Genomic DNA, 19568 nt, shown 5'->3' with positions numbered 1-19568 from the left:
CTGGAAGGATTAAATACACCTCCATGGGGGGGTGTTCTTGCCTTTTCTCTGAAAACACAGAAATTTTAATTTTATATTAATTGAAAAGTGGAAAGAATTTCTGAACAACTCAGCAGATTTATCTAAAACCATGTTCTGCACACCTGACTCATTTAACAAACCTGACATGATTCGCAATTCGATTTAAACATTTTTAACAGCACAGACGGCTATGCCATTATTCAAGTCTGGATTCGTAAAGATCAACATATAATTGGTTTTATGCCCTGAGAACTGTCATTTGCATTTAAAAAAAAATAGGCTATAAAAAGTATCAAGCTGATATATCCACCTTATGTGTTTGGGAATGTACCACACTAAGGCCATCTGGTCAAATTTATAAAATGTATATAAAATGTAATACCAATAATTAACTTCACCAGGGAACAAACTGTCGGCTACACAAAACAAAACAAAGGCAATAGATGGCAAAAAGGTAATTAACAAATACACTTTAGTTCCTCACCAGCAAAAAGCCACAAGATCCTGAACTGTACATTTTTCTGTCAACAACACACGTGTTGTTTACATAACTCACAAGGAAGGCAAGATATTGCTAAACTGTGACCTCGGGGAAGCACAAAGATTTTCCGGTTCTGTTTCTCTGACATCGCCGACTCCTGCAGTGGCCATGGTGCAGCTGCAGGCTACCAATATGCTACACTGTGTTGTCTTTTAGCTGCAGGCTCCGGTAAGCTGCACTGTGTTGTCTTTTAGCTGCAGGCTCCGGTAAGCTGCACTGTGTTGTCTTTTAGCTGCAGGCTCTGGTAAGCTGCACTGTGTTGTCTTTTAGCTGCAGGCTCCGGTAAGCTGCACTGTGTTGTCTTTTAGCTGCAGGCTCTGGTAAGCTGCACTGTGTTGTCTTTTAGCTGCAGGCTCTGGTAAGCTGCACTGTGTCGTCATGAGTTTTGATGTTTTTTCTTTGGACGTGCGCAAGTAGGAGGCGCTGGAGAGAAAGAAAATACTGAGAGGATTGCTGATACCGGCTTTTGATTCCGATGATCGAAATGGAAAGCTTGTTTCGATTGACTTTTTATTTAGAATCTAAATCGTGACACCTCTACTAAACATCACTCATGAAGTGGAGAAAGAGGACAGGTTTTTTCAGTAGTCAGTTACTTCTATGGCCCCGCCAATGACTGCAGCTGAAGGCTTGGGGTTCCTCTCCGCACTTGCAGTGTTTTGTAAATGGGCAAAGACGACCGTATAGCTGTCACATACAATCTGTAAATTAATACAATTATAATATCATTACTATATTGCTGGAACTATAGTCTATTGGTCAAATGGTAACGTGATTAACTTGAAATGGATAGGATAGGCTTTAGCCTTCAAATATTTGTAATCATGCAAAGCTTTCTGACAGCCTTGGGGGAGTAGTGGTATTGCTAATAGACGTTCTTGAGCATCTCCTGCATCTTCTCTTTCTTGGGGTGGGTTTCGACAGTTCTGATAAACCCAAGCTCTAAAATCGATGGATGAAGACGAGATGGTTTATATCCTGCTGCAGACGCGCTGCCACACCATTTCTGCAGCACACATCCATCGCTTCCCCATTACAACCAAACTCCACCAACTGGCCAATCACTCATGCCAGCTTCCTCAAAAGCTAAACAAAAATAAGAATAAAAAGGAAATCATTATAATGGGAAAAAAACATTAATTTAAAATTAAGATTCTCAAGAGATCCTTCATCTCTACCTGCAGGGATTGTATCCAGGATCTCAACTGCAATGCTATGCTTTACATCTTGGATGGACAAGTAAGCATTTACTGGCCCCTCCATTAACAAAAAGGGAACATAGATCAGTTCATTCTCTGAAGTAGTGTTGTACGTCGGCCCATCAATCAGAATGGCTTAATAGCTCACTTTTTTTTCTTGTCAGATTCATAGCAGTCTGGAAGTTTCCCCTTCAGTCCTGATGATGAGGCCAAGCGGCGTCCTAAACTGTGAACTGCAGCTCCTCCTTCACCACATTATATGGGGCGTGCATGATGTTTGTCATCTTGAAGCGCAGCAGGGCCTCATCCATCCTTTGTATTCCTTCAGATACTGGAGGAACAGACGCTTCAGAGCCTCTGGCTTCTTTAGCTACTGTGAAGTGTTGGTGCCTTTTGCTGTTATCATGAACTTCGAGAAAAGGAGGATGTGCTGAAAGAAAATCAACATAGGTATTAAGAATATATCCAGAATTACATAAAAATCACTGAAAATGACAATATTATGCATGCATGCACAAATATAAACTTGTGAGGTTGCTGTAACTAGTTGGCTAGCTGTAATGTTATCTAGCTAAGACATGTGATACTGACAGGTAAGAGACATAATTACATTCACTAACTTCAGTTAGCTATCTAGCAAATAAACAGAAAACTAGTCAACGTAACAGTAACGATACGTCAACAATCATCATTCAACTAATAAGCCTCAAAGTTATTTCATGGAAATTGAATTTTATTTGAACTTCTGTGTGCTTTCTCCAGGAACTCCAGTCAGGTGAAACAAAGCATTGTGTCTTTCTCCTGGTCGTAGCGGAGCCAAGAAAATGTTTTGGTTGCAGTCTTCTTAACTCTCCCACTGAAGCATGTCCAGCACTTGCCACTGTTGATCAAGTATGCTGAGGTCTCCTGTGTACCGTCGAAGAAATGACGGACGATGCTAGTTGGAGGTTTTTCTGAGCACTGAACACCGTAGATCAGGGGTCTCAGACTCGCGGCCCGCGGGCCAATTGCGGCCCGCTGGACGATATTTTGTGGCCCCCTACTTGACATCAAAGTTTAGTGTTAGTGTGGCCCGTGCGTGTTCTCCCGCGAGTCGTTGCCTTGGGCGTTTTATATTTGTTTTAATCACTTATAGGCTACCATAGCTCAGGCTTGTGACAGCAACGTCACCCAGCCCGTCATGTCTTTCTCAAACCCTGCCGTGAAGAGAAAGGTTGGCGACGAGCACAGACAATTTCAGGAAAAGTGGGAGACGGAATATTTTTTTGTTGAGCACAGGGGCATCCCGACATGTCTTATATGCACAGAGAAAGTTGCGGTGCACAAGGAATACAACATCAGACGTCATTACTCAACTAGACATGCTGAGGAGTATGCAAAATACCAGGGAGATGAGAGAGAGGACCGGGTCGCCAATCTTAAAACATGTCTACTGAGGCAACAAGATCTTTTCAAGAAAGCAAGCAAAGAGAGCGATGCGGCAGTCGAAGCTAGCTACGTGGTGAGTGAGATGATTGCTAAGGCAGGGAAAGCCATTCAAAGACGGCGAGTTCATCAAAAAGTGTATGTTACAGGCTGCAAGTATAGTCTGTCCGGAAAGAAGGCTCAGTTAAGCAACATCAGCCTTTCAGCCAACACAGTGGCAGAGCGCATTTCTGACCTGTCGGGTAACATATACGATCAACTGCGTAAGAAAGCTAAACATTTCCGTGCATACTCAGTCGCTCTTGATGAGAGCACAGACATCACTGACACTGCGCAGCTCGCAATGTATGTCCGCGGTGTTGACGACAATTTTGAAGTGATGGAGGAGTTGCTCAGTGATTCCAATGCATGGCCAGACCACCGCTCAGGAAATATTCCGCCAGCTGTGTGAGGCCATTGTGGATGCCGGTTTACCATGGAAGAGGTTTGCTGGAATAACAACCGACGGAGCGCCATCAATGACAGGGAGGAGAAATGGACTGGTGGCACTTGTTCAAAGAAAACTGGGAGATGAGGGTGTGGAGGAGGCCATTGCTCTGCATTGCATTATTCATCAGCAGGCCCTTTGCAGCAAATGTCTGAAGTTTGACAATGTGATGTCTGTTGTTGTGAAATGCATCAACCACATCAGATCCAGGGGCTTAAAGCACCGCCAGTTCCGCACCTTTTTGGAGGAAATAGAGTCAGCATATGAGGATGTGCTCTACTTCACCGAGGTACGTTGGCTCAGCAGGGGAAACGTCTTGAAGAGGTTCTTTGAGTTGAGAGCAGAAGTGAAAGCCTTCATGGAGAAGGATGGGATGGCTGTTCCTGTGCTAAGTGATCCCAAATGGCTCATGGACTTAGCTTTTCTTGTTGACATCACACAGGAGCTGAATGTACTGAACAAGAAATTACAAGGCCAGGGGCAGCTTGTCAGTGCTGCCTATGACAACGTCAGAGCATTCTCCACAAAACTTGTGTTATGGAAAGCCCAGCTCTCTCAGACAAACCTCTGCCATTTCCCAGCATGCAAGGCACTCATGGATGTGGGCACACCATTCAGTGGTGAGAAGTATGCTGATGCCATTGTAAAGCTACAGGAGGAATTTGATCACAGGTTTGCAGACTTCAAGACACACAGAGCCAATTTTCAAATGTTTGCTGACCCCTTCTCCTTCGATGTGCAAGATGCCCCTCCTGTGCTTCAAATGGAGCTCATTGACCTGCAGTGCAATTCTGAACTCAAAGCCAAGTTCAGGGAGGTGAGTGGAAAAGCAGACAAGCTCGGACAATTTTTGAGAGAATTGCCCCCCACCTTCCCTGAGCTTTCCAGGATGTTCAAGCGGACCATGTGCCTTTTTGGGAGCACATATCTGTGTGAAAAGCTCTTCTCCACCATGAACTATAATAAGTCAAAGTACAGGTCCAAACTTACTGATGAACATCTTCAAGCCATACTGAGGGTCTCAATTGCTTCCTCCCTCAAGCCAAATGTGGCTCAGCTGTGTAAGAGGAAGCGCTGCCAGGTCTCTGGCAGCAAGGAGTAGGTTAGAGAAGCATATGTTCTGAAGAACCGTTCATGTTCTGAACTGTTATTATTAAAGATTGAGAAGATTGGATCAGTTGTACTTTTTTTTGGAATAATAGAAACCCTTTTTTTGTGGAATATTTGATGCGGCCCAGCCTCACCCAGAATCTACCTCCAGCGGCCCCCAGGTAAATTGAGTTTGAGACCCCTGCCGTAGATAGACTCAGGGCCTTGAGAGATTGGAGTTGCTGCATGTTGGGAGGCAGACGTTGTTTTATTTGCTTTGCAAATTCACTCAGACTTCTTTGCAACCTCAAATTCTATGATCTCTGACCACCTTAAGCTCTCCACAACCACCGTGCTGATTTGTGTGACTTGCTGTAGCAAGCTGAGATAGAACTCGATGAGCTTGTGGAAAAGCTTGCATGGATTTGAGTTTTTCTACTGAAACATCTTTTTCCATCAGTTAGACTCGTGGTCGATGAGCTGAAGGAACATTAAGTAAAGTTTGTTGACTGGATCCGTGTACATCTGAAACAAAATGTCTGCACTGTAGTTTTGGTCCTTGTACTTTGCCAACTACAAGTGCAATCTGAGCTCTTTTTACAGGTTGAGCACTTGATTCAGGCACGCACTGACAGCTAGCCAACTTAGGTCTTGAAAGTTGGAGAATTTTTAGTGGAACTTCTCCAACGGAGAATACAGAGTAAAAACCATGCGTACGTTTGCAAAATCTGGTATTCCACATTTCGCGCAACAAGCATTGCATGGAGCACAGCTGAATCGAATTGCGTACACATATTTTAAACAACGTTGGGGTCGTGCTCTCTAAACTTTGTGAGAAGTGAGTTGCCGGACATAGTGTTGCATCCCTTGGTTCTGACCCGAATTGAATTGGCATCTCCACCATCTAAGTAAATGATACCAGCAAAAGTAGACACATTGCATTGTTGTGTTTGTCTTTAGTATTGTATTACAACAGCAAGATGTTTTTTCATTCCCACTTCGATACTTTCATCGACAAATAAAGACTGTCCATGTCTGGTACGATTATGTGTTGTATGAGTGTGGTGCATTTTGTCCTGTGCAGTTTGGTGTCCATCTGTTCAATTTGCTCTCCCAGGTGATTCCCGGTCAAAATGCTGTCTGTCAAACAATGTACACAGTCAACAGCAGTATGAGAAGGTAGAAGCATTTTAAATGTGTTTCTGAGTTTTTGCCGTGGTTTTGAAGATCAATGTGGCGCTTGTAAATCTTGCATTCGCAGTACCGACAAAAAAAACGTTGGCATCACCCCTAGCCACACGTTGTATCCATTCTTTCCCATTCGTTTGTATATTTCTTCCAGTATTTTTCCCACTTACCTGATGTCCTGTTTCTCCCCGGCCGGGGTTGCTAGCTAGCTATTTGTTGGTTTGCTTGGGTTGTTAGTAGAGTGGTAGGCGCCTGGCGGAAAGCAGAGAGGCACATGTTTTACTTCATTATAAGACATCCAATGATGTTGGAGCATCGCATTTCATTTTTCAATTCTATGAAACGGTAAAAGTGGCCTATGTCTATCTCACTAGCAAGCCAGCTGTAGCGCAGTCACTGCAGATTGTTTTTTTTAGCTCTGCCGTCTAGATTTTGTGAAATTGTTTTGTTATTTTTTTGTTTGCCAAAAAAGCATTTTTATGGTGTAATAATTTTCATGGTAAGTAAGATAACAATGAGTCTAGTTACTATGTTTTGGCTTTGTAGGGCAGCACTGCTTAAGAAAGATTGGATATAGAGGTTTACAGACAAATAGAGAGAAGTGTTTGGTATTCACTTCATTTGTTCAGCTGTGCAAAGGATTCTGATTTTGCTTGGTAAACAATGTGGAGCAGATCTGTTTATCCAGTTTGCTGGTGTGGTCATCTCTACACATCTGCACTGAGTTCAAATTGTCACATGTAGAGGAAAGCTATCATCTGAGGCATAATTCTTCTGCTATCACTGGGTATTCATTTTAAGACATGAAAGCCTGAGATTCACTGTGCCCAGTGTTAGCGCACTCTTTCTATGTCATTGTGATTTTGAACAAAAGAAAACTGAGATATTGAAACAAGAAAAATGTGTACAGAAAAGAACTAAAGAGACAAGTTAATGGAAACAAGAAATCCTTTTTCTACAGCGGTTAATTAGTATTTGAGGAATAGTAGTAGTTTGAAGAGTATTATTAGCTTTATGTTATTTTATGAATTTTATTTTAAGCCTTCAGTAACTATGTCAATAATCACCTTTAAACACATCATTAGACCCTTATTGAAGTCACTTCCTGCTCCATATGGTCGAGGTTTGTTTAGCTCTATATGTATATATAATGTGCTGCTTTATTTATATCTAATTATTAGTGAAGTAGATGTTTTTTCTGGAAGCTGGGTGAACTTCTATTAGAGCATTAATTCATAAGATGAAGAAGATGAGCTCACCACAAACGTTAATCTTATTAGTATTATGAAAAAAGCATGAAACATAAACAAATGCAATTAGTTTACTTTTAACCGTATTGCCTGTTATAGGTTTTGTTGTGACTTTAGAAATACTTTAGAAAACATTTATGCCTTTACCCTAAAGCACATTTGATTTAGTCCAATCTAGTCAGAAAAATAGATCATAACTAAGCATGCTTAACATTTTCTCAACATAGAACTTAAATACTGCTGGGATAAATTAAGTTGAATACTTGGGAAATTACAGAACGTAGAGCCTGAAGCAAGTGATGCTCCCTGTTCTGGTCCGTTAAACGACTACATTGTAATTAATTTTCTGCTCAGTTCTACGTTTCCTTTCTAACATATCATTTTCATAGCCTGACTATCTCACCTGTCTGACTTTAGGGTCACTGACCAACCATAAGTTTAGTACAGTGTGTCCACCTGCAGCAGTGGCAACAACATTAGCAACAGTGACTCAATGTCTGCACAGCAACTGAACATGGGTTTGTTTACTCTGGCCTCTCATCTGATGGGTTCACAAAATGCTCAGTGATCCAGATGGGGAGATTTTTTGTGTGGATAAAACCCACTCTCTGTTGACTGGAACCGTTTGAATTCTGTGGCTTTTGTTCTTATTTCCTCATTAGTGATGCCTTATGGTTTTAAATGTTTTGCGAAATTCTAAATCATCAAACTGTATTCAGAACCGGAGAGGCATGCCCCAAAAATAACAGATGTATCATTTACAAGTAAATGTCCCAAATGGATTCACATGGCTAAAGCTTATTCAACTGGTGGTTACCTTTTGAACCAACTGTAATGTTTTGGATAATTACATTCTGTTTCTCCGTTTATTATTCATCAGTTAAAAGGTCAAGAGCATTATTTGCAACACAAACCGAGCCTTTCATTGTGTGGGCCAGTACTCAGTCTTCTGGTTGCTTAGTCACTTTGATATGCATGTGAATGTCAAATTAGAAAACCGAGCCCTGACAGACAGCCATTACTGCGAGTGAGGAGCCTTTGTGTAAACCTGAGGTCTAATCACTTATTCAATCATTAAGCATTGCGTCCCTGCTCTGCTTCACCCGCCACCACTCCCCCCTCTAAAAAGCGGCTGATTTTCTATTTCAGAAACCATGGATACACTTGAATGAAATAATAAAAGATATATAGTTCTGCCCATAGCCAGGGCCTAATTGTATGTCTGAAGTGCAAGATTTACTTGGTGGCTTTAATTAAATTAGACTCCATTGTCATGTTAATTAAGTAAATAAGTGAGCGATAGAGGATCTCCATGACTACATCCACAGTAATACCTTTTTGTTTTAAAAACACATAACTTTTGCTACGTCTATGCCTAGCATCCACACTACTCTGGTGTTTGAGCCCCTAAGTTGGAGACATTTGAAAACACTGCTGACCCAGTTTTAGTGACAAAAACAGAGACTTTAGAAAACAATGACGCAGACACCCACTTCCCCTTCTTGATTGGGTCTTGTCATTCACAACGTGTCCTTCCCTGATTCGCCACGCCCCTATCATGCAACACTTTCCCCGAAGAAAACAAACGACATCAACCTCGATTACCGTGCGACTGCAAGTGTTTAATTCAACATGGATAACGAATCGCAGCCGTTGTTGACCTTGTTGTTTATGCTAGCAGCTGCTGTGTAGTTAAAATCTGCATTTAATAATGATACTTTTTTTTAATATATAATACTACTGCATACATGAGCAGAAGGCAAGTTATTGTTTGAGCGATTTGAGAGCGGCATGTCTAGTCGGCGTTATCAGCCCTACGTGGAGCGGACGTTGGAAGGGACAGTGTGCGGCTTTGAGGACTTTCCCTTTTTTTAATTTATGCTTATTTTGTTCTGCACAACTATTGTGAAGTTCACAAAGAAACTGTAAACGAACAATGCATAAATGCTGCTCTCCAGTACGACAGGGACTACAAGCCACCTGGCAGAGCTACGAGTGCAAGAACAGACAACAACAACACCGAGGGAAATGGACTGAGACGTGTGTTGACCAAATTTCTTCCTCTTCCTCTTATAGATGGCAACAAATACGTCTTACAAACAAGCATTGGTTGGATAGAAAATCTGAAATACACGAGTGTTTGTGGCACAGAAGGCTGCAGCTTCTCCTAACTACATAATCAGTGAGATGTTGAAAAGATAACAGGAACGTGCCTAAAAGTAGAAACTGCCATCTACTTGTTTAGCTCTTGTGGAACTCATCTCCTACCCATCAACACCGACGACAATGTGGCACCGAAGCCAGAAAGTGTAGAGTGCAGATCAGACTTTTCCTCCGTCACACAAACAAGGAAAAGATTTTCAAATGGATGCTTTAGCTTGTAATAAGATGAGGTGCTGCTTCATGTGCTCACTAAAACATCTATTTTAAGGCACAATATCAGACAATCACACAAAGACAATACTTATTTATCCGTATTCACAAGAAGAACAAAAACTGATATAGATTTCTAAATAAGCCCCAGCAGGATTCATATCTTTTTTTAGAAGTACAGGCTTCTATTGCACCATTTTACTATTCAAATATGCTCTGCACTTCACAGTCAAGATCCATCAACGAAACAATGAGAGTGTACATTCATATAGTTCCAATAATGTTTTGTAATGGAACATTAGACTATAATGAACAACCAAAAATGGTTCTTTATGGCGCCTCTAAAGTGCCGTGAACCAGAGAAACACATCTCCTGCCATGTGCTTTATTACTACTAGATCTGCAGACTGCACTCACAGAAAGAACCATTAAAGATTTTAAATTGTTCCTCCAGAATGTAAAGAGTCTATAATGCACAATTCTGTGCAATTCTAAAGAGTAATCTCCTCAGGTGTGTAGGGCAACTATTATCCCGCAGATCACCTGCCCCTGGAGATATGGCAGTCCTTTCACCTTGCACCTGCTGGTGTTTGGCACCACACGCTTCACACATCCCATCTCTGCATCTGGATAACACCAGATGTTCTTGAATAATTTCTCATACAGGTGAAAGTTCTTTTCCTTGCTGAACCTGAACTTGCTCACCATTTCTTCCAATTCAAGATACATGCACGCAATTTTTGCTCAGATATTTCTTACTTAAAAACCTTCGCTGCAGCGAGCGGAGATGTAGACCTAGAGGGAGGGACACTGAAGAACCGTTTTTCCACTCATTTAGTTTGTACCCGGTTGAAAAATAAGACTTTAACCGGATCCTGAAAGGTAGCATGTCTCAAGTGCATCACAATGTCCAAAAAGCAGATGGCTGTCAAGCAGGGCAACAATTCTTTCTCTGAAACGCTGAATAATACATGCATATCTTGCTGTGATCCAGCGAATTCAATAGCCTATAGAAAATCTTGACGTAAACCATTTTGCTCGAGGCCGTTCTCTTTTCTCAGGTCTAGTCTCCCATAAATAATTTGCCTTCAACCTTCACATGCATAAAAATTGCAACTTGTTGGTTATGAGAGAGAACAGTGAGGATGCACTTTGAATGCCAATGCGGCGATGAATAAACAATGGCTCACTGCTCTAGGAGCAATGCAGAGCTGCCAGGAGACATTGCTTTGAGTCCACAGGCTCTCTTAATGGTTTTTTCACCACAGACCAAGCCTTTCAGTCAGCTGTGAATGGGAGGCTGTTTTGATCTGGGAGGGGAGGGGGGGGGGGGGGGTTGGGGCACTTTAATAATTTCTAACAAAGCAACAATTCCCATGGCACTTTGGACAACCTTGGATGATTCCTTCCGATTATCCTCCAGCCTCTCAAGCACACTTTAAACCATGATTGCATGGGTTTCCTACAGCAACAAGCTTATGGTATATGAGGAGTATTCCCATTCTCATTTACTGAGTCATCTACAGGCGAGGTCAATACTGTTAACCAGACAGGTCCCCTACACTCAATAAATGTTTACACATCAAAACCAAGTAGCTCTCATAATAAACTCAACTAAAATATGCAAAGGCAATACAAACAATAAAACAGTCAGGATCCTCCGCAATGTTTTTGAACAGATATGGGCTGTCCAAAAAGCAAATCAAAGTCTGTGATTTGCCCAGAATGTAATAGCTTAGCCATTCTTGTAGCGCTTCAGTGCCACCTGGTGGTGAGCAGACGCCACTGTGGGACTGCAATTATTCTTAGCAGAGTGGCTCCCAATCTGGAGGTCAGGTGACAAAATAATGAACAGGAAGAATTTAACTGAATCTTTTATTTTTTAGGCGAGCCAACAGGTTAGGGCGCATACAACAAATGCCCTGAGGAGTGAGTTCATGTTCGATTCCCAGCTGACCACTGGCTGCATGTCTTTACCCTGCTCTTTCCCCACGTGTTCGGTCTCTCTCCACTAACCCCATCAAATTAAAGGCATAAAATGCCAGAAACATCATCTTAAAAGACATATAAATTATTTATTTATTTTTGCTTTTTAAGGCCTCCAAAAAATGCTAAAATCTGTGAAGGGAAAACCACTCCTGTGTCACTGGCCCACTAATGCAAGTTATTAGTATTCATTTACAGAGGTAACCATACATTTCTCTAAAAGATAATTAACAGGAGATACTCTAAACCACAAGCTTGTTCAGAAAACACTTATTGTTTTGTGTTCTGGCGGCATTTTCAGAATTTTCAAAGACTCTCCCAATCATCTAGGTTATAAAATATTATGTTATTATATAAAGAAAAGAAAAATATGCTAACCCTTTTTCAAAGTCCCAAAGTATTTGACTCGCAACTTGGTTAACAGGATTTTTAAAAGTATCATTCTGAAAACGCAATATTGTTTTATCCAGATGAAGCAGTCATTTGGTGATTCATAAACAGAACAGTAGTGTCAAGTGTTTTTAAATGTTTGTTTTTCGCGGCTGGTTCGCGTTAATTGTGTTACCTCCGTGACCCAAATGTATGCCAGAATACGAAGAGACAGAAACTATGTGGCTCAGCGTCGGCTGGGGCTCTGAACTACACAATTAAATAAACCTGAGGGTCTGGAGTTAGAAAGAAGTGAGTTTACCAGACCTCTCTATCCTGCTCTTCATCTCTGCTTGAGGCTACATTAGCCTGCTACTAGCATAACACATGGGCAATAAGCATACACTGACTGTATACGCACCTGAATCTCCGACACAATTGTTGGGGGTTGAGTTGCATTGTGGGTAATGTAGGCGACAGGTTTTGAGAAAGAGTATGTGGAGTTAAAATGAAATCTCTTGTTCTGCATAACTTTTGATCTTATTTGTTTTAAACTATCCATCCTGAGTCTGACTAAGAGCAATGCTAAATCAGTGGAGTAAGAAGGTTGGGAGCTACTGCTCTAACATGTAGGACTACATCTCACATTCTCTCCAAACATATGACACAATATTTCAAACTATATTCATTGATAATATATCTTTATTTTTTTAAGACTCTCACTAAAATAACGCATTTAACATGTCTTAACAGAATATCCTCATCTACATGTTTGGATTTGAAACGGCCTCTTTAATGAACAAAACAACATCATATTTTATGTAAAACACCACATTGTTAAAAGTTCCCTAAAAGAGGAAAGAAATGTTCATTTTGGTGACAAAACCACAATGCCATACAAAATACACTTTTTCACTGAGCTGAATGAGTTAATTTGCATTTACTGTATGTGTAGCATTATTTAACATGGTAGCTTTGACCTTAACAGAAATAATAGCACTCATTGCCATTTAAAGATTGCATTATACAATGTGTGATAAAGAAAAAAAGTAAAAAGTTAGAAACCATGAGGTTATCTTCCATTTTACCCCCCCAAAAGTGCTAATTTATTCTTTAACGATAAGCCAGAGCAAGCTGTTTCTTACAGAAAAAATATATATACTGTATATCAAGAGGCTTCATGTACACCACGTTAAGACAATGTGTGTCATACACAGTTATCTTTAAAAGTGCTTGTTGAAGTCTGAGCAGACTAGAATAGAAAACAAAATGTACAGTACATTGGCCACATGTTAGCGGTGTGTTATTAATACAAATATAATACATTTAAAATGAATGTTATTTAGTACACATTCCTATACTGAAATCATATTAATAAAACCAGTTAATTTTAGCTTGGCATCTCTTGTTGTTTAGACATTAAATAAAATATATGAGCCATCTTTTTCTCAAACATGCCTCTGTTAGTGTTACTTCCAAATAAATTTAAGACAATATCTGCATACGATTCACTTGTTCCCTTTGAGCTCCCTCAAAAGCCATTGCAAAATACGAAACTACTGATGATGGCGACAGTATGATCCCCAGCAGCAGTCTCACTTCACACTTTTTAGCAGCTCCTCACGGTTAAAACAAACACACTTTTGTTCTGGCAGAGGATAAAGTGCTGTTCTACTTTGGCCCCGATGTGGAATCCGATAAAACCAGTGGTCAGAATCAGTCGTAGACCCCAGCATCTGATCTCAGTGCAGCGTGATAAAAAGCCTCCTGACCCAGAGCATTGGAGAGCAGTCTGTGCCCGCGGGGAGACATACAGCCCTGGCCGGGCAAATGTCCGGCCACGGCTTTATCGGATCTTGTGGTTTTAGGTCTGGGCGCTGCGTAATACCCCTCGTTGTAGTCATATTGTGCGGGCCTGACTTTAGTGCTCTGAGTCCTTCTGTTGGGCTGAGTGGAAAAAGATCCCAGATGTTCAGGATCTAGAGGGGATTTGGGGTGGTAATGATAGTAGTGACGATTTTCTCTGGTGCTCTGCGACCTCCCCGGCCTCCTAAGGATGCTGGGTTTCACAATACCAGAGTAACTATTGACAGCGTTGGTTCTCATAAATTGATCCTGGTCATGGCCTCGTGTGTGGCTTCTGTTATTGTGCTCGATGTTCTTGAGGTTAGGAAAGCCCCTTTCTGGAAGTGAGGGGACTTTGCGAAGTGGCGGTTGCCGCGAGGAGCCCTCTCTGATCTGAATCCGCCTGGATGGTCCCGGCTCTGCACTCGATCGGTGACCATACTGCTGCCTGGTGACCTCAGGGTCTGCATGTTCAGACCTCGGGGAAGTTGGGGATGCAGCTACCACAACGTTTTGGCTTTCTGTCCTGCTGGCAGAGAGGAGGCAGGCGTTTCCAGGGTCGGACTTGCTTCTCGTGTGCATAATGTCTCTGTTTCTTGTGTCACTCGGTGAGACAGGGCTCTCATAAAGTGACACATCGGGACATGTATTTTTACGTCTCGATTTATTCTCCTGCTTGACTGGTTGATATAAGACTCTTTCAAAAACGTCTGCATCTCTAGCCTTGTAAACAACAGTGTCCCTGCTTTCTATGTAAAGCTCCCTGTTCACAGGCGGGACACGGTGTGGAGAGCAGTTGTAGTAATCCGATTGTCCACTTTCCCTCGTGGAGCGCATGGTGTAAGACTGACTGTGTCGGATACCGCTTTGCCGGCAGGGCTCTACATAATAGCTGGAGCCATCTACTGGGTTCATATCAGAATAGGGGCTGTGACGATAGTCAGCACGAATGTTCTCAAACTGCTGCCGGACAGGATGGATGCCGGTCTGAATCAGACTCTGATAGGGCGCTTCTTGGCTCGACGACGCATAAAACATGGTGTCAGGAGGCAGGACGTCCGTCTCTGCCAGCTCGTAGTGACTGATGTGAGGGCTGTGGAAGGAGCGAGCCCTCCGGATGGCCGGGTGCCCGACCACTCTATCTTCTGACCTCTGACATTGGTCTGGTCGCCTGTGGCCGCCACTGACAAGGTGTTCATCTCTGTGGTAACGTCGGTATTGAGGTGACAAAGGGTGCCTTAACCCTAAAGTGCTGTCGCGGCCCTCAGAGGACTGCCTGTACATGTTTTTTGGCCCGAAAAGGTGTTGTGGCAGAGCATCGGGCCGAGGGCAGTGAGTTGCAGGCATTCGTCCTGTTTGAACCGGACGATGATGGTGATGACGATGATGATGATGATTGCTGTAGACATCCTCAATCAGGTTTAGAGCTCTGTCCTCCTCTGGGCTGTAGTGATGGCTTGAGGAGGGCTGTAATGGACGTGGAATGACCTCCTCGATTGAGGCAGGCATCAAGGTCTCCGCCAGCACAGCACGGAAATTAAATACATTGATAGAGTCAGTGTTCACATATATAGGAGAAGTTGAAGGGCTCTGAGTGGCGCAGACAGGTTGGGTGGGTGTTGAAACCCCGACGCTCTGATAGGTGGGTTCTGCTTGTGTGGCATCTCTAAGCTTTTTTTCCTCCCTGCGGTCCCTCCTCTCTGCACTGCCTTCATCCAAGCTCCCTGACCCGAGCGGGCTGACGTTAGGTGTGAAATTGCACATGCTTTCCTGTCCATCGATGACCTGCAACGGCTCCGAGCCAGGCTTCGCAGATGGGAAATGAACAGGATGAGGGCAGCGGCGGCTATCCACAGGGCTGTGTGCTGATTTTTGCCACTGGGAAACGGAGGAGACATGAGGGCCGCAGTACTCCTGGGGGTACACTTTAAGATCGAGAACAGAGGGCCGGGGCGGTCTCTCCTGGGCTTGAGGAGCTTCCCGTCTCTGGATGGGGTGCAATGGGACGTTGTTTCTTCTCTGGGAGCCACTGCTGGCCTTCTGAGCAGACTCGGCCAGAGCCAAAGCCAGCTTGCGCGCAGCACTCGTTGAGGGAGGGTGAGGAGGGAGAACAGACACTGAACTCATAAGTCTATCTGTTCCTGGGGAGGGATAAGACAAACAACGCTACAGTATGACAGGACAAACAAAGCTATGGTAAGACATGATGGGACAAGACACAAAAGCTTTCATAAGAAACTACATAGTGCATTAATATTTAAATAGATACTACTATAATGGTGAATATTATGTAATGATGCTAAAGAGGAGTGGTACTAACCTGGATCGGGCAGGTTCTGTGCAGACTGACTGAGGTCGGTCAGGGCTGACGCCTGGCTCGCTGTGCTGAGTGGGCTGCAGTGTGGGTAAGGTGCTCTTGGCTCCTTTCCATCTACCAGCGGTGCTTTACACTTCTCCACTGGGGGAGAGGAAGAAGGAAGAGGCGGAGGAGAGGCGGATGCCTTCTGAACATCTGTCTGCGTCTTAAATGATTTCTTCCTGAGTTTCGGAGAGAGCGGCTTGGAGGTAACCTTCTTCCCAGCTTTACTGAGAACGGGGCTAACATCTGGAGATTCATAGCCCCTAATGTTGTTGTTAGGAGAGGAGATGTGCTCTGATTCACTGGAACACCCTGCATTCTTCCTCCATTTATATCCGTCTTTGTTGCGTTGCAGCCCAGGCGTGGCTGAGAGTGGGCTGCACTGAAAAGACATGGGGTCAAAGTCTAAAGTATAGATGCCTGCAGCTGGTGGACAAAGATCCAGATCCTCCTCCTGGTGTGGAGGTGGAATACATGCAGCACCATTATGACTCCCATTCAGTGGGTGGGTTCTGTGGTCGTCTTTACTTCTGGTGTTGTGTACGTCGTCTCTACAGACGCCAGAAATGGCCTCACTGGTCGAACGAGGTCTGCGGGGGCGATAACTCGGGGGTTCCCCTGGGATGGAAAAAAATACATGCATATTTAGACTTAATCTTCTGTAGTCACAGAAATACAGCTAATATACAAGGCTTGGAGTGTGCAAAAAGTACATTTTTAATGAAGAATTACCTTCCACATTGTGCAAAGAAGTCAGAGATTCCTCACTTTTGGTGGAGCGCAATGTGCCGCTATCTCCTCTTCCACCTGCAAATGTTTTCAGAGCTATTTATTTTTCTCAATAAATAAATAAATAATCCTCACCACCTCTAAAAGGAACATTTCATCACATTAAAGTAGCAAGATTAGTTGAAGAAATCGACAAGCTCAAGGAGATTAATGTTTTCTGGCTGCGTAACAGCAGACATGATCTAACCTGGCAGTGCAATGCTCTTTATCTCGTTAGGCTCGCTGGGGTGTCTCTTCAGCTTACGTTTGGCCACAGAGTGGGACTTGCCCAGGTGGAAAAAGGAGAGCCAGTTCCCCACAGGAGACTTCTTAGCTTTAATAGGAGGACGCTTTCCGCTACAACACAAGAAACACATCATCTTCAACACTCGCTGTGCAAATTACCTCACACAAGCAGAAATTTAATTATAAAAACAAAACATCAGGGCTGCTACTAACGGTTAGTGTTTTTGTATTTGAATCTGATTAATTGTTAAGTGAAAATAAGGTCGGAACAATTTTGAAAATCCCATTACAATTTCTCAGGTTTTAAGGAAACATCTTTAAATACTGTGAATTGTTTTGCCTGACCAACCATTGGAAAAACCCAACATATACAAACAGCAAATCTTCACAATTTTAATAGCTGTAACCAGCAATGTCTTTGTATTGAGTATGTATTTTTCTAAGTGATGACATAAATGATCGATTAAACTACCAAAATATTGTTCTTTACAGTTTTCTGTTGATCTACTAATTAATTGACTTCATGCTTAATGCTTGAACAAAGCATTACAAAATATGAAGCGCACTTCAAATAGCATCATCATTGAACAACCCAAATCACAAATGACGACATGTTTACTCATGAAGCAGAATACTTCATATAAAAACAATAAAAAGGAGGACTGATCAGGCGGTGCATTAAATTACCTCTCCATCGGAAGCTCGATGACTGTGTGGAACTTGCCGAGCAGAGCTCCTGGTCCTTCCCCAACCTCGATGTAGTCACTCTGGGTGAGGCTGGGGGTGGTGGCCGGGGAGCCCAGCTGTGCCTGAGTGCGAGCCTGGGCCTCCTCCAGAGACAGTAACTTTGTAGATGGGGAGGAGACCAGCAGGGACTTGGGTCTGGCTAAGGTGTTGTTACCTGAAAAAGATGTTTAAAGTGCGTTAAGAGATGGATGTAACCTTAGAACAGATGCCACGTCATTTTGTTTCTGATTTGACCAACCTGTGCTTTCACGTATGATGGCATTGAGTTTAGCGCTGAAGAGAGCCTCAGTGTTGTTGAGGATGAACTCCACCACCACCGACTGGATACGCACCTCCATGAACGCCGCTGTGCCGCTAAAACAGGCCGACTCGATCTGTCTGGACCTGAAACACAGTTACAGAACAGCACAACCTATTTCACATCTCTGTACCATGGAGACGTGCCCCAGTTCACTGTCACAGAAACACCAGAAGGAAGCGACAATGTTGGTGCTTCAAGTGCTAATTTAACAGTTATTTTTTCACATGCAGCCATCCATCTGGAATAATAGTTCAAGAGTCACCTGAGGAGGTTAGGCGCCCAGACAATAGCCAGGTTTTTAGTGTGCATGTTAGTGATGGGGCTGAAGGTGGCCAGGTGGGAGAGGTGTCTCATGAGGTACTCCAGAGTCCTGTAAGTAAAGAAAGGCAAATGTTTGACATACATTCCAGCTGTCAAATAAAATGTTTCTTTTTAAATGTGTCTTGGGTCATAAGAGAGGGTCATATACTGTATCAACCAATCAATTAATATTTATCTGTGTAGTGCAGTTCAAAGTGCTTTACAGATGTCTGACACCGGAAAAAAAGACAGAACAACTTTGGACCGTAAAAACAGAAAAGACAAAGAAAAGTTAGGAATTTGACAATTTGAGACAATAAAAAGATAAAAATGTAATAAAATAGACTTAAAAGCTATAATAACAGTAATAGTAGTAAAACAGCATGAAATTAAAACTAGATCAAATACTGTAAAATTCTACAACTTAAATACAATAAAATAAGTGATAAATAAAATAAAAGTAAAATAGAATACAGTTTTACAACTTAAATACAAAAACACTGTAATCGTCCTTATTATCAGCAGGTGGAGTCAGAATTGTCACAGAACAGGTGAGTGCATCAAATAACAAGCAGAGATAATGCCACTTTGCACAGACATAAAAAAGAAAGTGTGGCATTAAATGTATTTAAGGCTCAGTTTCACATCTCAGAGCAGGATATTTTATGTGGTTGACACATTAGTAAAAAAAAAGGTGTTTTGCTGACAATTTAAATTAGCATCACAGCATTGACAGTTTGATTTCTAAAAAAGGGAGTGCTGTATCAAAACAAACAATTTCACTTCAGGCCACCAGGGTGCAACAGTGAGCTTTAAACCTGACCTGTAGTGTGGAGGAGGCAGCTGCTGGATGACATTGTGGATTTTGACCAGCCTGTCTTCATCTGTGGCGGCCGACACGGCCTCCTGTGAAGACAACGCGCACATCACTGAGAGGCTGATAATCACAGGGAGTTGCTTTAACAGTCCCACTCTCATATTCTCTTTTATATTCAGAGCAGCCAGTGTTTTGGCTCACTTAATCTGCTATTCTGTGCACATCCCCTGCTGTTCCTAGAAAGCTCAGCGTAATGC

General features: G+C 42.6%; 1 protein-coding gene across 1 annotated transcript in view; it reads right to left on the bottom strand.

Moving 5' to 3' along the window:
- LOC115017651 (rho GTPase-activating protein 32-like) overlaps positions 1-19568 on the bottom strand; it is a 37842-nt gene continuing 18274 nt past the window's right edge. Inside the window, exons 15-24 of the mRNA XM_029446291.1 lie at positions 19318-19400; positions 18457-18564; positions 18132-18277; positions 17834-18047; positions 17109-17257; positions 16865-16939; positions 16094-16750; positions 12256-15914; positions 1910-2191; positions 1-48 (exon numbers count right to left, since the gene is read on the bottom strand). Coding sequence (XP_029302151.1) covers positions 13645-15914; positions 16094-16750; positions 16865-16939; positions 17109-17257; positions 17834-18047; positions 18132-18277; positions 18457-18564; positions 19318-19400 — 3702 coding nt within the window. The 3' untranslated portion in view covers positions 1-48; positions 1910-2191; positions 12256-13644. The remainder of the gene's footprint in view (positions 49-1909; positions 2192-12255; positions 15915-16093; positions 16751-16864; positions 16940-17108; positions 17258-17833; positions 18048-18131; positions 18278-18456; positions 18565-19317; positions 19401-19568) is intronic.

This window comes from Cottoperca gobio, chromosome 13 (assembly GCF_900634415.1).
Source record: "Cottoperca gobio chromosome 13, fCotGob3.1, whole genome shotgun sequence".
Lineage (NCBI taxonomy): Eukaryota > Metazoa > Chordata > Actinopteri > Perciformes > Bovichtidae > Cottoperca > Cottoperca gobio.
This window is presented reverse-complemented; position numbering and strand designations above follow the sequence as displayed.